The sequence below is a fragment of the Hordeum vulgare genome, chromosome 3H (genome assembly GCF_904849725.1).
Source record: "Hordeum vulgare subsp. vulgare chromosome 3H, MorexV3_pseudomolecules_assembly, whole genome shotgun sequence".
Taxonomy (NCBI): Eukaryota; Viridiplantae; Streptophyta; class Magnoliopsida; order Poales; family Poaceae; genus Hordeum; species Hordeum vulgare.
The window spans coordinates 484,787,362-484,804,559 of NC_058520.1; the positions used below are offsets into that span (position 1 = coordinate 484,787,362).

The window sequence follows — 17,198 nt, forward strand, 5'->3', positions numbered from 1 at the left end:
TATAATTCCTCCATTTAAAAGGTCAATATCTTCGCATCCTCCAAAGTGGTGCAATCTTAATCTTCTTCTCATCGAGCATGGCTTTCTTCTCTCCAAGCTTGAGCTTTCTCTCGGTTGCCGCCATCGATATGGTAAACCTCTCGGCCTTACATGCCTCCTTGATGTCAGGGCTCTTGACAAATGCCTACTCCTTCTTCGCTAACATGTCCTTGTACCTCTCCATCATCTTGGTTGTCGCCCTTCTCGCTTCGCCTTCTCCTCCTCCCACTTCTTTCCTTGAAACACTCTTCTAACCTTTTTGGACGACTCTTTTGTTGGGTTGGTTTGATCACGTGTTTCTTTCTCGGTGTCCATGTCGACGGTCATGACGGAGTTAGCAATGAATACATTTCATTTGGGTTGCCCATTCAATTTCAACCAACAGGGCAAGACAACAAAGTTCTTCTTCTTCAACTTCATGAACAAATTGCATGCGCGAGAAGGCTAAAGAGTAAAACATTGTCAACAAGTTACATATCTGATTTGGCCAGGTGACCAAAATATAGAGCATATTCGTCCAACAAGTTACATATCCGAGCAACAATTTACATACCCGAGCAACAATTTACATACCCGCCCAAAATATCAACACATATGACAACCTACTTGCTCGGAGATTTGCGCACCACTTGGTCATTGTCCGATGAGTTGCTTCAAGTGGCAACAATACTTGGACACTGACTCTTGGATGATGTACCATCGGTGGTTTGAGAGAATTCACCCACGGTTGCGAATGAGTTCGTCGGCGTAGGGCTCGAAATGTTTGTGTTCGTGGAACCAAGTGTGAATGTAGGCCCAAAATGTTGAGCCTTTTTGCTCTTTATCATGGATTGGATCGATGGTAGTGGCCACCATACATGACACAACAACTCGTCCTCCCTCATGTTGAAGCTTTCTCCCCTATCCTTTTTCTTTGGATCAGTAGCAAATTGAGTCGGATCAAGGTCGTCATCGCCCTCCTCCTCCTCCTCCTGCTAGCCGGTGGCCAAATATAGCTATGTGTACGTGCCGACTACATGCCTGATTGGGTGTACGTGTCTGGCTGCGTGGACTCCGAGTCATCCAGTACGTATGAGACTTGATGTACGTGCCTGGATGCATGCCTGACTAGGTGTATGTGCCCGGTTGCATGGATTCTGAGTCATCCACCTACATGTCCTTGAAGCAGCCTCCACATCCACCTCAATGCCGGGCCCGTGAGCGAAAAAGCTGCGACGATGCAGACGCTCGGAAAAGCAGTGGTGCCGCATTGATTCGACACAATAAGGAACGTGCCCAATGACAGATGTCGGGGCCTGCATATAAAGCTGATGGGCGGTGTTAGGGAGCCTTGTATTGCTCCGTCCAGGACAACGTTTGCACGGACACCTACGGCGACGACGGCCCGTGTCCCTGGCCTCACCCTGCACCACGCCCGCCCTTTGCACGTCCATCGCCGCGACCACCACCTCCGTCGGCTTTCCCTTCTTGGTCGGTTCCGCCTTTTCCTTATGTCTGAGCAAGCGATCTTGAAGTGTCACCGAGTTGATCTTGCAGGCGGTCGTCGCCGGATCCTCAACCATAGTCTCTGACAAGCTTTTCGTACGGGGTCTATGCAACGACGATGGCGAAATAAGGCGAGGCTTGAGATGAGGAGTGACGGGATGAAAGAGGAAAGGGTTGAGAAAGAGAGATTTTGCCGCAAAAAACAGTACGTACACGACGGGTGATCGGGTCCTACATGACTGATGTCCAGACTCCCACAAAACCACCCTGCTTTGGTTTCGATTGTGGGAAGCAAATCCGCCGAGGAACACAGGATGGCTTGCGGGTTCAGACCGAGCTGTCCGAACAAATACCATCTTGGAGAAGAAAAATCCAACATTTCCTTCACAAGTTCTTTTCTCAAAACAACACTTCCCTCAAAAGTTCTTTTCTCAAAAGATAAGAAAAATCCGACAGTTCTCCCCTGGGATACATGAAAAGAAAAATGATAGCTCCTGAGCTAGAATATGATTTAACTTTAAAGAGATTAAACAGTTTGTGCAAGGAAAAAACCGAGAAGCACGAACGGACTCCTCTAGTGGCAAAGTGAAATTAAATTACATATCACAATCCTAGATAAAATGTGATTGATCTCGTTGCATTAAACTCCCAGGTAAAAATGAAAGGAACAGATCTCAACTCACAACATGCTACAACTTACAAGGTACAATCGAAAGAACGGTTACCCATCACGATGATACAAGAACATGGCAAACAACAATTCTAATGTCCACTAGTCTACAGGTTACGCTAATACTGTTACACCCAGCTTAACCCTTTTTGTGGATGAACCAATGAAGTACTTCAGATTCAAAGTGTACCCAATCAGAGATTCAAGGCTCTACAGGAACAGGGCAACGATAAGCAGGCTTGTCAACTGATGAACTTGAAACAGATGAGGCACAACAACACGGCTGTCAGTCATCTTCTCCGGCTGCGAAGCAATCCAGAGTTCAAATTTGTGGAGTAGCATCTAAAACTTGACTTGCACTGAAGGGACGAAAATGGTTCAAACCATAGCACCGCTGGGAGCTTCACCTGCCTGCCGCCTTCATCCTCCTCAGCTCCTGCAGTATTGCCTTCCTCCTTGCCTCATCTACATGTTCTAGCCCAGGAATGTTCTTCCCAGCAGACCTACGTCTTGGGCTTCCAACAATCTTTGGAGAGTTAAGGCGATGGTTTCCTCCAGACACATCTTTTGGCGATCCCACATTGTTTGAGTTGATGGTGCAGTTTTGGTTGACAGTAGCCACAGTCTGCTCACATCCAATATCTTGTATATCTTCTGCATTCCTCGAGGTGCCACTTTGCTGGTTTCCTCCAGGCGCACCAATTGGTGAGTCAACGTCTCTTGAGTTTTTGGTAGTGTTGTGTTTGTTAGCAGTAGGAGTCATATCCAGTGTCTGCTCGCCGTTGATATCTTTCTCACCTTCATCAAGATTATTCTGTGTCATCCTTTCCTCTGAAACAATACCATTTCTACCTACAGTTGGTTTTTCCAATACACTGCCACTGGGCTCTCTCTGTTGTATGCTATCTGCAGCAATCCCATCGTTGTTCTCAGCAGTATAGTTTTCTGGACGCTTCCCTTTTTTGGCACCAGTAGCTCTTGAATAATGACGAGTGCTAGAAAACCATCTAGTGACCTGTCAACAGAAACTCTAAGTAAGGCAGGACAAACACAATGGCACCCCCAACAAGTGTGCAGCTAACATTGATAAAAAGGGTGCGGCCAGAAATGCATGTTGAGAAGAAAGGACAAACTGGTGTTTCGAACCTGATGGAATGTCAGGCCAAGCTCTTGTGCCAGACTTTCTTTTGCTGGGCGACTAGGATAAGGTTCTTTCTCGAAATACGCCTTAAGTTTCTGCAAGAGAAATGGATTGCCAATGACATAATTTAGAATGCTAACAATTCAACTGATATAAATCTTCAGCACCAATATAACTGTAGAGGCATATAGTTAGCTACTCTATACCTGATTAACAATAGGACCATAACGTTTTTTCCTGGCCGTACTACTGGTGCCATTGGAGTGAAGCACTTCAGGATGCTGTTCACTTACTGAACCACTGTGCCGTTCACTCTGTGGAGTACGTTCATTGTTCTGGCGCCCACCTCGTGCTCTTCTGGTTTTTGCCGGCTTAAGTGAACCAGCAAGTGAATCTGTATCACTGTCTTCTGGATTTCCATTTGGGCATGTGCTATGTCCAGACCACTCTTCTTCATCGCTTGAATCAGTGGTTTCTTTTCCATAAGCCTCCTTTAGATTCCAACATAAAATAAATAGAAATAACCCAAGTAAGGTCCATGCATGCATTATTGAAGAACAGGATTAGCTTTGCTGAATGGTGTGATTTTCACAGATAACACACTGATTACTTGGTGAAAATATGTAGTATTATTCAATAAGGCAACTACCCCAAACTGAGCCAAAATAATTTGTAAACTACTCCCAATAAAGAAACCTGAAACTGAGCCAGCACACCACTCACATTAAGGAAACAACCCAAGTCAAGATGCAGAAGGGTGACAACTTCTGTTATGGAGTATCATATAAATATATTTCCCATATTAAATGGCCTTTCTTTCCCGAGTAAACTAGGGCATTATCTTCAGGCCAACAGCATGCCAAAATAAAGAGAAAATGCTTTCAAGTAGGCATTTGAATATAGGAAACAGGCATTTTTTAGGTGAAAAACATGCATTTACGGTATGGAGAGATGCGAGGAAAAGACATACATCATAAAGCTTTTTGTAATTCAAACGTCCAACTTGTCGCCTACTTGAAGATGGTAGCACAGAGTCTTGCTCTAGCTCTGCCTCCATAATGTCCACTCCAGCAGTCGGATCTGCGAATGAAGGTGCCAAAACTTCATCCTTGCCACAAGATTTAGAAATCTCGGCACAGAAATCATCAGAATCAGATGTGAAGTCTGACTCGTCTGAGTTTGTTTTGGCCTTTTGGTCTTCACTGGAATTTCGACCTTCTGGATCGAAGTCATCATCCTCCGAGTCGTCAGAAGGCAACTCAAGGTCATTGACTGTATTTTTGTTATTTGATTCAGACTTTTTCTTCTTCGAAGGTTCAGACTCATCGGATGATGTTATAAAATCCAAGTCATCAGAATCTGATCCTTCGTCCACATCCTCTGCAGATGATTTGTTTCCATCTTCCATGCCCCTTTCAGCTAAAGTAGGGTCATAATCCTCCTCTGAATCATCCGATGGAAGATCAGATGCACCAATTTGCTCTAAGCCATTTGAAGTTGACTCAGGAAAAACTTCCTGCAGAGAACAAACATAGTCCGTTCCAGAAAATAATTTAATCTTGTTTATATTGAGGGGATGCGGGCGATACAGAACTGTACATTACTTTATCACAAACAAGGCACCCAGTAGGTATTTACCTCCCATGAGTCATGAATAGCAAGTGTGCTCCCTTGGAGTTCATTTAGTAAATCTATACAATCTAGCTTGCAATCACACGCAGGGCAAAGCCATCCTTCATCCCCCTGAGGAACTAGAAACAAACATTACTAAGTACACGAGCAACATAGGGAACGGTGCTTTCTATATCAAGGGAAAAGAATTAGGTCTTACTATCTTCTGCCAGCAAAGGAGGATTCAAACATTTCTGGTGGAATCCTCTATCACACACTCCATCGCAAAGAATGATATCATTTTTCAGCGTAACATGCTTTGAAGCACATATCGCACAGAAAATCTGCAAGACAAAACAGATTATGTCTGTGTTAAAGCGACAACCAGTAGTACCAGTAGTATAAACAAGCAAGAGTGAACAGAACAAGATGGCCTACATCTTCACTAGATATTTCTCCCTCAGAATCAAATAAAGATTCATCGAGCTTCCCCTCCAATAGAAGAGAATCCATATTACGAAAAGCTTCCCGGATTCTTAACTTGCATCGCAAGATTTCTGCCTTGGCTCGTTCAAGCTCCTTCTCAGGTCTTATCTTTTCCAAACTACATATGCAAGTATTAAGAAAAACCAGCGTTAGAGGGCGGAGATGTGCAACGACATCAAGAGAACAATAGAATAGAAATACCCATATCTAAATTTATAGATCACAAGGAGTCAAGGACGCATTATATCTATTTTAAGTACCCTCTCACCCCCCCTGTGCCATAAACCCAAACTGAGATTTTATTTGCACTGGCTAATGTTTACCAAAATTTGTCTCCTAAATTTATCCTTTTCTGAGAAGTACAACACCAGGTTCCAACAAACAAAGAAATGAGAGATCAAAGGGAGTTTCAAACATATAGTGATTTGAGAGACGAACCTTTGACCTTTCCAACCTTCACCGGCGTAAGCTTGAATGAAACTTTGTTCGTAGTTCATTCGATTCAAAATGTATCTGACTCGCTGGCGAATTTTGATGCACTCATTCTTGGGATTCGCTGCATTTGAGGGCCTGCCTCTTTTCCTTTTTCTAGCAGCTGGTTGAGCAGCAGTGCTGTCGTTTACTGGCTCATTAGGTGCCTTCTTCTTTAAGGTAGAGCTAAGTGCCCTGGCACTACTACGTGTGGACCTCGAGGAATTTACTTGCTTTTTAGGTGTCTTGCTCTTGTTTTTTGGGGTAGATCGAAGCACCCTGGGACTACTATGAGCGGATCTCAATGGACTTACTGGCTCATTAGGTGTCTTACTCTTGTCTTTTGAAGTAGAGCGAAGAACCCTGGCACTACTATGTGCAGATCTCCGGAGATACTTTTTACTTGCTGTAATCTGGGACCCTTTCCTTCCCCTTTTCCCCTTGGTAGGAGGAGATGATGAATCATTCCCAACTTTTTTATTCTCCTGAACAAGACCAGAAGCAGATGTTTTGTCCATATAAATGATGACCGCCGACCGACCTTCTCTGCGGGAACTGATAGGCCAGTCCTGGGAGACTTAGGGTAAGCCTTGTTGAACTGCTTTCTGGAGGGGAAGATGACCCAGTTAACTTTTTTCGGTCGATAGAAATGTGCCGGGGCCTACATCAATAAAGTCAATACAATATGGTTATAAATAAAAAAAGGAAAGAAAGGATAGACCAAGTGATAGAAGCTCCCACACCAGTTGGGGTCTGGGGAAGGATTAGTACAAGGCAAGCCTTACCCCTGCACAGTGCAATGCAGAGAGGCTGCGCCAGGTATGGATTGTAGAGGACATATAAAGCCATGAAATGCGGTCATGACACAAGGAATACAAAGCAAGGTAGAAGCAATTAGTTGCACTTGAGAGGATAGGAAGCTATGTTATTCTGTGGCACTAGAATCATGTGAACAGCAAGAATCCAAGAGTCAAAATAGGTTCGATGGGGATGTGTGAGACACAGGGCCTGTTTGGTTCATGACTAACTTTGCCACAACAAACCTTAGTTAAAGTGTGGCTGCCACAAAAAGTGTGGCTAACATGGACACCACAAGTGTGGCAAGATTTGGCAAAAAATTGAGTGTATGACATGTGGACCATATAACTAGAAAAGTGTGGCAAGCCACAAGTGTGGCAATGAACCAAACACATGCCTAAGGTATTGTGGCATGACTAAGGTTAGGCGTGGCAACCTTAGGCTGGGAACCAAACAGCCCCACAATCCCTTGCAACTCTGGAGAACTTGCTTTAACAAATATGTGTCTGGCTTCGCCAAAATTTCTCCCTTCTCATGATTGTTCATCGCCATTATTTGGTTCTCTCTATGCATATTATTTCATACTTCGTTCATTTCATATCTCACAGTATCATATCAGATTCAGGAATTACTGTACATAAGATGAGGCATCAGAGCGTATTAACAGGGAAAACGTGCTTTGAGATGGCAAGAAAGCCAATATCACCTATTGCCACATCTCACCAAACTAGCTAACCAGCTTAAGGCAGATTTAAAGTACATTGCCCTACCTCTCCAGTCTCCGCCCACCATTCTACTCCCTCCGTTCCTAAATATAAGTCTTTGTAGAGATTTCACTAGTGGACTACATACGGACTACATACGGATGTATATAGACATACTTTAGATTATAGATTCAATCATTTTGCTTTGTATGTAGACCCTTAGTGAAATCGCTTAAAAGACTTATATTTAGGAACGGAGGAAGTAGATCCGAAGCTTCCTAAACCACCTCCTTCCATGCAAGGTATATTTAAATCACCTAATATACTGCCGAGTCGCAGCAGCCTCGCAACTATTATAAATCCGCAATGAAGAAAACTAACTATACTAGCTCAAAAGCAACAAAATGCACCGTCTTGTACTCGAAACCCTAGATTCGCACTTAATAACCACAAACACCATAACAGCTTTTGCACGTCCGCAGAATGGGCACGGACCACGACAGAAAAGCCCCAGCGGTTGGATTGGGCACAGAAGATGAGGAAAACATTCTTTACGGGATATGGGGATGTGAGGTCTGCATGTCCGGGGGGCATGAAAGCGGAGAAGTCAGCGGGAAGCGCGGCCGGGGCGTGGACGCGATCGGCGGCAGAGGAGAACGGCGGACCCTGGGGGTAATTCAGTTGGCGACGGGAGGATTGCGGAGGGAACAGTCCGCCTTCCCACCGGGACGGGGACGGCACGGCACGGCGCGCTCGGTCCGGCGGGGGCTATGGGGGGGGGGGGGGGGCACTGACCTCGCCGCGGCCTCGGCACCGCGCGCCTGGAGATTTGGCAGCTTCCAAGACACCCTCCCGCGAGCGTCGCCGGCTACACGATGGACTGACCCGCTCACGCGCTAGGGCTTCCCTGTTTATTGAGTCCCCGCCGCGCTAGAGCGGTCGCCGGGCTTCGGTGGACCAGGAAGGTGGACACGGGCCGGGTAGCCCAAACCTTTGTGCTCAGGACAACACGAGTACTCTTGTAATTTGGGACCTTCCGAAACCATTAATTAAGAGTACTTTTTTAAAGATTACTTTCAACTTTCTGCATGTGTGACATTTATCGTAACCTGAAAGTTTTTCTTTTTTAGATCATTGATGCATAGTATTTAAATCCTCTCGCGAAGGCAAAACTATGCCTCTTACAAAAGTAAAACTGTGCCTCTCGTGAAAAAAATAAAAAATACATTTTTTGTGAATTTTTTTATTTTTTTTCTTAAAAACTAAGAAAGACCGATGAAAAATCAAAAAATCAAAAAAAAAAATCTAAACGCGTGCGGAAAAATAAAAGAATAAAATCTGGAGGACGCGACATGTGGCAGCGACTGAGAACGCGTCAAGTGAAGACGTGTGGGAGTGCTCGCTGTGAATCTCTCGAAGGAACGCTCGCTAACTAGTGACTTCCGGGACCTTCTATTTACCTCTAACTGCGGCAAAGAGGATGTCACTAGTTAGCACGCCAAAGACATGTCCTTTTTATTTCTCAAAGGAACGCTCGCTAACTAGTGATATGCGCCTGCTATTTCACAAAAAATAAAAATCTAACTTTTTTTTACAGAAAATAGCTGCAAAGCAACAGGGTCCACTTGTTAGTATCAAATGAATAATTGCATGATTGATATGTAAAAAAGCAGCATGCAAGCGGGGATTCGACCACTAACCTCAAAACAGAAACTGCGCAAGACTAACAACCTGACCTATGATTTCTTCATATTATTATTAGATGTTGATATGGTTTGCAGTCTCTACAACCCATTTTGCATTGTAAAATAATCGTGTGGTATAAATAGTAGTATATATATAAATAAATTATAAAATAATCACGTACTAATTTATGATTTAATAATTTGTTCAATAAATGCAAAATTGTTCATGTGATAATTTGCATATTGAATAAACATATGTTCAATAAATGCTTATATAAGATTAAAAGTGTTCATAGTATAAAAATATTAATTTAATTTGTAAAACTATTCATGCTTTAAGAAAGTATTCATTTTTCATATTTTAACAAACTCTTTTAGAATTAAAAAAACACAGTTTAAAAAATATTCATGTAGTATATAAAAGTGTTCATGCTTTAAGAAAGTTTTTATTTTTCTATATATTTCCATAAATTCTTATATAAATTGTAAAATATTCACAGTTCTTACAAAATATGGTTGTATAATTAAAGTGGCACCTGATGAATACAATGTAAAAATAGTTGCATGGGATTCAAAGCAGCTACATGTATTCATCAGGTGCGAGTGGCCACCACACCACCCAGCAGCAATAGTGTTACTTTTTTTAATTTATAAAATATATGTAAATCATATTATTATTTTATAAATAATAATGATAATAATATAGAATAATGTTATGCTATAAAATATTCAAGTATTGTTTAAAAAATCATCTATGTGATTAAAAAAAATAGTATATAAATGTATTCGTTGTTATTCTGAAATTTTTTCAGATATAACACACAGTTACAATTTACATGTATTTTTAAAGTTTTAAAAATACAGTGCAAAATGGGCCGCTGTCACTCTCACCCGCTTAAATCAGAAAGGTTACCTCAAAGAATACACATAAGGGCGGCATCCTCTTCTAATCCAATTCAAAGTGATCACTGGTCAGGTGCTTATCGTTCGCACGTGCTTGCTACAGGTCGCCTGTTCAAATCCCCAATCCACTCGCGTGTTCAAATCCTCAATCCACTTGTATGTTGTTATTTTTCAGTTATTTTGTGACGCTGACAAGTGAACCCTTGCGGAAGGGGCTTGTTCGTGAAAAGAAAAAAAATCAAAGTTTTTTTTTTTACAAAATAGGAGGCCGCACGTCCTCTCTGTCATCTGGTCGCTGACAACGGGCTCCATGCCACATTGGCGCGTCTCATCAGCATCTTGTTTGTATAGAAACGTGACTTGCATCATATATTCGCCGAAGTTAAGTTATGTCACCAGTTCAACGTATGCTGCAAGTTTTGACACTAAATTGACTTTTTATGCCAAGTTGTAGCACCAATAGTGTAAATGACTCTTTTCATTAATACAATACATAACATGACTAGAGTCGAGCATAAGAACCAAAATCGGGGGCAGTTGGGGCACTTATAGTAACCATGGTGCTTGTTATCCTATAAATCCCTAGTTAATATGGTAGTTGGCAATAGAGGGGATACATGAGGGGGGGGGGGTCAACAATATAATTGGGACAATAAAGAGAGAGAATATTTGACAATATATGCCAACTTTGAGGGCTTATTTGCATGAAAAAACATGGCAGGAAATGATCTCGTGCTAATTTCTTACTCCCTTCGTTTGAAAATACTTGACCGAGGAATCGATGAATCTAGATGTATTTTAATTTCAGATACATCAATTTCTATTTATTTCCACGACAAATAATTCCGGACGAAGGAAGTATATGGTTTTGCATTTACTCGTCTAAGTCCGCATATCATCCATGTCGGTGTCGTTATTATGTGTTGCGTGACATTGAATTAAAATGAACCACTCACACAAGTTTAAGCTACTAAATTAGTATTTCTCAAGTCCGGGGGACCAAAGTGAGTTTCATACACATGTACAATGGTAGCAAGTGTATTTAACTCATCCCATTATGGTAGTGTCAAACTTTTTAACACTCACTCATTTCACAACCAGTTAAAAAACTCATTATGGTACATCTGGTTGTTTGAAAGTTGGTTGGTAATTATTTCCTGAATAGTGTCCACTCCGACTGATGACCTACCGATGTCATCCCGGTTAAGGGGCTCTCACCACAACGTTTGTCTTCCTAATGGACCTGGTTGGGGACTCCCTTTAGCGGTTCAGAAGAGGACCGCATCGGGTGTCCCATGACGCGTAAACGAAGGGCTCTAGAAGACTTGTCCAAGATGGTGGATTCATCAAAGTTTTAGTTTTCTCATATGCAACCAACTAGGATTTTTTTTTTGCGGATGAAAGTTTGCATTACTCAACTGAAGCAGTTCATACAATCAACTATAGCTAGCTCCATAGCCACCGAAGGACCCAAGCAAAGCCAAACCATGGTTCGACCTTCTAAATGAGCAAACTTGGCTATACTATCACTAACTTTGTTTTGACTACGGTTTACATGAGTAATACAAGAATCACAAAGAGACATAAGGTATCTAATCTCCATTATAAGCGACGAGTAGACCGATCTATCAACCTCTTTGGACTGGATCAACTTCACTACAACAATTGCATCCATCTCTATCCCAACCGACTGGTCACTTCTCTGTATTGCAAAGGACAACCCTTGCATACATGCACTCAACTCCGATTTGAGAAAATCCCGACATGCAAAAAGTTGCCTACATGAGGAAAATATGATCGCACCTTTGTCATCTCTAAGTACTATACGAGCACATGTTGAACCGTCGTCTGCATAAGATCCATCTGTGGACAACTTGACCAATCCAGAGTTGGGGGCGCTCCATTTAGGACCAAGTTCTATTACCGCGTGTGGCAAGTCAGAAGTATTATCATATGAAACAGTTGATCCCCCTTTAACTGTAAGAGAGGATAGGTCCACCTTAATGCCAATAATTGAATCAAGATAGCTCACCAAGAAACGTTTAGAAACCTCCATGGACGATGGGAATTTGTGATGAACCACCTCATTACGGATATGCCAAGCCCGCCAAAGCATCATAAGCAACATTGAACGCTCAATGTCAGGAAGAGGCTCCATAACATGTAGCAACCATTCTTTCCCATTGTTTTGCATGGTCTCTATACAAGGCAATGAACAAAATTCTGTCATTACGTCCCATAGAATCCTTGACAAAGTACATCGGCAAAGTGCATGAAAGCTGTCCTCACACTCAATTTCACATACTGGGCATAGATCATTAATTTCAAGGCTCCTAATATGTTTGTTTCTCCAAGTCGGTAGAGAGTTTGTAGCCACGCGCCAAGCGAAGTTCCGAACACTTGGGGGTACATCCGAGGACCAAATCAGTTGCCAGCAAGAGCATCGACCATCAGGGCATAAACTGGAGCCAGTAGATGTGCTTCTATGCTCCTCTTCAAAGCCAAAGTGATAAGCACTTTTAACTGAGAATACGTCATACTTTCCTGGACCCCATGCCAACTATCCTCTCCTAGCCGCGGTGACGCACGTATTTTCAGAATCTCCACAATATCCGGCAGTAGGAAAAAAATGTTGTAACCGTGCTAGGTTCCAGGAGCCATTCTCATTGAGTAGGTCCGAGACAAATCCGATTCTACACGTACCTTGCACTGTTTTAGGTTTATAGGAGAAGAGTCGTGGGATCCAATTGTCATTCCAGACTCGTATACTCCTTCCATTGCCCGCCCTCCAGATTAGGCCCTTTTTTAGAAGGTCAAGACCATATGCAATAGCTTGCCACGAAGAAGATGCATTACCCAAAAACATGATATCTTCAAGTTTACCATCCGAATAATACCTAGCCTTCAACACTTGTGCACACAAACTATTGGGGTTTAGAAATCAGTCGCCATGCTTGTCGAGCTAATAACGCATGACTAAAGATACGGAAATCCTGGAAACCAGCCCCACCTTTGCACTTTGGTTGCATTAGTCCATCCCAAGCACGCCAATAAACTCTACTTTTGCCCTTCTCAGCTCCCCAATAAAACCATCTTACCACCCTGTAAGCTCATCACAAACCGAAAAGGGAACCTTAAAAACTCTCATTATATAAGTGGGTAAAGCCTGAGCGACAGACTTGATGAGTCCACGCTGGGCAAGGAGACCATCTTCCCACTGAATAAGCCGTTTTGTTAAACTCATCCGAAGATTTTGAAAGCATCCTTTTGACATGCGTCCATCAGGGGTAGGAAGACCAAGGTACTTCTCTTCAAAGACGAGACTGGTTATATTAAGTGCATCGCGTACTTCCAATTGAGATCCAATAGGACAAGCAACCCCAAATAGAATAGAACACCTATCATAATTCAAACTTTGTCTCGTTGCCTTACCATCAAGATCCAATGTCATCTTCACTTTTTCAGCCTGCACACGTGATGCCTCAAAGAATAACAAAGTGTCATCAGAAAATAGAGAATGTGAGATCCGAGGAGATCTTCTACACACCTTCATCGGAGAAATATCACCCAAAGACACAAAATGCTTAAGGGTTGCAGACAAGCCATCTGCCACAAAAAGGAACAAAAAGGGGGAAATAGGACCGCCCTGCCAAAGACAGCGCGACCGTGCAAATGAATCCAAGTGGGTTCCGTTAAATTTGACAGAGTATCTCATAGATGTGACACAATACATTATTCAGTCCACCCACCGTAGAGAGAAGCTCAACTTTTGCATCACCTGCTTCAGGAACTTCCAGTCCACCCTATCATACGCGTGTGAGAGATCAAGCTTGTATGCACAGAAGCTTTTTGTTGGGTCTTTTTCCTGTTTGATGTGGTGTATGCACTCGAAGGCAACAAGAGCGTTATCTATGATCATCCGTCCACGAGTAAAAGCACTCTGTTCTAGAGAGACTATATCATCTAGTAGTGGCCTTAGTAGGTTCACTAAACACTTATAAATCACTTTGTATATGACGCTGCAAAGACTAATAGGCATGTAATGGGACAAGGTAGTAGGATTAGGAATCTTAGGAATAAGAACGGTAGGGGTAGAATTTACCCTTGCCGTCATGATCCCTCTTACAAAAAATTTCTTGACCGCTCCAATCGCACTATCCTTCAGAACATCCCAATTACGCTGAAAAAATCTCGCTGGAAGACCATCACTTCCCGGAGCCTTAAGAGGTCCTATCTGAAAGAGAGCATCTGAAATCTCTTTATCACCAAAAGGTTTACATAGTTGAATATTATATTGGTCTAAAACTTTAACCTCGAGAAGATCAAGAACCAGAGACGCATCAAGGTCCCGGTCGACTCAGAAAACGCCTTGGAAATAAACATTTGCCAAAGATGACATATCATCAAAATTTGAGTGCACCACTCCCATACTATCCGTAAGCTCTTTGATTTTATTTTTACGAGCCCGCCATAGAGCTTTACTTTGAAAATATTTAGTATTTCTGTCGCCCTCTTTCAACCACATGATTCTTGATCGTTGTAACCACAACATTTCTTCTTGATAGATCAACTCATTCATTTTATCTGTTATACTTCTAATTCCATGTCTATCCTCGTTCATACTCATAAGCTCCTCAAGTTGAGAACGTGACTTAGCCAACTCCCTAGAAATATTGCCAAATTTCTTATTACTCCACGTATCATGGGTAGACAGGGTCTTACTTAATGCATTTTGGAGCTTCTCCAGATTGTCCACGTGACCAACAGAGTCCCATGCCTCTTTTATTACATCAGGCAAGGACGAGTCACGTTCCCAAAACACTTCGTAACACCTCAACTTTGGTCCAGCATGGCCAGCATCCGGGGCACCTTTCAAGACAAGGGCAACGTGATCAGAACATGGAGAAACGGCATGTTGAACAGAGTAGAAAGGAAAAAGGTTCCACCAGTCATTTGTAGCCGTGGCTCTGTCCAACCGAACTTTAACATTAGCGGCACCCGACCACAAGTTATCATATGTAAATGGTATTCCAAAAAAAATGAGATCGACAAGACCGCACACTTCCAATGTATCTCTAAACGCAACCATTTGTTGTTCCGGCCTTAGGGAAACAGATAGGTGTTCGAAGTCCGAAAGGGCCTTGTTGAAATCTCCTATAACAAACTATGGTCGGTTAGTGACATTCTTTAAACCTTGCAATTTAGACCACATTAGATGACGGTTTTCGACCATTGGTTCACCATAAACGAATGCGACTCTTCATTGTTTCGCATCTATACTTACTCTGACCAAGGCATCAATGTATCTGTCTTCCTTGTGCAATATATCAACTACACATGCCTCATGCCAAAAAGTGCTAAACCATCGCTCATACCATTACTATCAACTCCCTCGAAGCCTTTCAAACTAATACAACCACACAAACTTCTCATTTTTGAAGCTTTCTGCCTAGTCTCACAAAGAAACACCAATAAGGGGGAATGCGACTCTCAGATCGTCATAATTTCGCGAACTGTCTGAGGGTTCCCCGCCCCCGGTAGTTCCAACTTATGAGATTCATTGGTCACAGCGGCGCCCCTCAAGGGAGCACGCTGATGACGACACATTTTTGTTGTATTATTCCCACTGTTCATTTGATTCACCGCAGTCGTGACTCTCTTTTGTTCTTGCACACTAGTAGGACTTAGCGGCATCACATCTGAGTCGGCCAAAGCTAACTAGGACGATGCAGCCGGGAGGATGTCTTTAGGTGAAGCATCTCTCTTTCTGCTGGAGTCAGATTCATCAGCAACACGTGGTGCTGCAGTACTTTTATCCACGTCCATAGCTGCAACTACCACAATACCCTCTCCACCTCGAGATTCAACCGGTGCAGTAGCATCATGGGAGAGTGTAACACCCCTACCTCCACCTCTACCACTCCATGATGCACGAAGCTCCTTAAAAATCAACTTAGATGGCGCATGCATTCCATCTCCATGCTCAGTATGCAAATGTCCAAGCATTCCATAGAACGCACACCAGTCTCGGAGCCTCTCATATTTAACTCTGAAGATCTGCTTTTTCCTTTTCCTAACCACCGAGACATGGTTTTTCAATGGGTTCCTAACATCGAGAACCACACGAGCTCTATAAAAATTTCCAGCATAGTTGCCTGAATCTTTGTCCTCTACATAGAACACACCAACCTTTTGTGCAAGTGGCTTCATAATTTTTTCATACCCATCCGATAGGTCATGTATGTGTATCTAGATTTTGTATGTGTGAAGATCCATAGATGAAGGTTTAGTAAACCCATCGTATGGGGCAAGGAGAACAGGTTGGCCCAGGAACACACATGGCCCTCCCTCCATGACCTTGATCCAATCTCCCAAGCAAGTAAATTGCATGGTGTAAAGGTTATTCCCTAACGAGCGAAACTTTACTGATTGTGCAAGATCCCAAGCACGTCGCATGTTTTTGTAAAACCAAAAATCTTCGTATTCATGGGATGTATGAACCTTCCCAATGGCCAACCAACGGGGGTCCGATGAATCCTCGGGAACTTCATCCTCGTAGACTAGGTCATCAAAAGTTTCATCCTCAATGCCAAGTTCTTCCATGAGGTCCGACAGTTCCTTGTCTTCCATCGTGGACGAGGTCCCATCACTAGCCATGGTGGCCAGAAGAAAACTGTACACAGAAACCAAACCCTAACTCTAGCACGCACCTCGAGGTCGGGTAGCAGCACGAGGTTGCCCCTTGGTCAGCCCGAACGTGGTGCAGACGGGAAGGAGAAGGATTACAACGGTGATCAGGACGTGAGGTAGCGAACAGGCAAAGCGGCGGGGTGGAGTCTCAACGGCGGTCCGGGTCGCACAAGAGGAGGGGTACCCTAACGTGAGGGGATGTAATCCTAGACCTCCATACCTGTATAAACCGAGGGGCAGGGCATGTAGAGAACACACCCCAATCTCAGGGTAGAATATATGTACTTTGTACTCAATCCAACGCAATAAACACAGCAGGATGTAGGGTGTTATGTCCTTGAAAATCCCAAACGTGGGTAAAATCATGTGTCCTTGTTGTCATCGTGCTTAGACGCTTAGCTCAAGATATCCTACCACGAGATCGATAAGATTTAGCTCTGTCATTGATGACCCATGTAGTTCCCGATCACCTCATCACAATGACAATGCTCTTTTAATAAGATTATTAGCTTCCA

The 17,198-nt window shown here is 43.0% G+C and overlaps 1 protein-coding gene across 1 annotated transcript; it reads right to left on the reverse strand.

Moving 5' to 3' along the window:
* Window positions 1–2,099: 2,099 nt before the first annotated feature.
* Window positions 2,100–8,316, reverse strand: LOC123444399 (homeobox protein HAZ1-like). The gene is made up of 9 exons (XM_045121099.1): window positions 8,201–8,316; window positions 5,871–6,564; window positions 5,385–5,550; window positions 5,167–5,290; window positions 4,974–5,086; window positions 4,306–4,851; window positions 3,542–3,826; window positions 3,341–3,430; window positions 2,100–3,209 (listed from the first exon to the last, which is right to left on the reverse strand). The coding sequence occupies exons 2-9, from the start codon at window positions 6,419–6,421 to the stop codon at window positions 2,598–2,600; spliced, it is 2,487 nt and encodes an 828-aa protein (XP_044977034.1). The 5' UTR covers window positions 6,422–6,564; window positions 8,201–8,316; the 3' UTR covers window positions 2,100–2,597.
* Window positions 8,317–17,198: the final 8,882 nt, after the last annotated feature.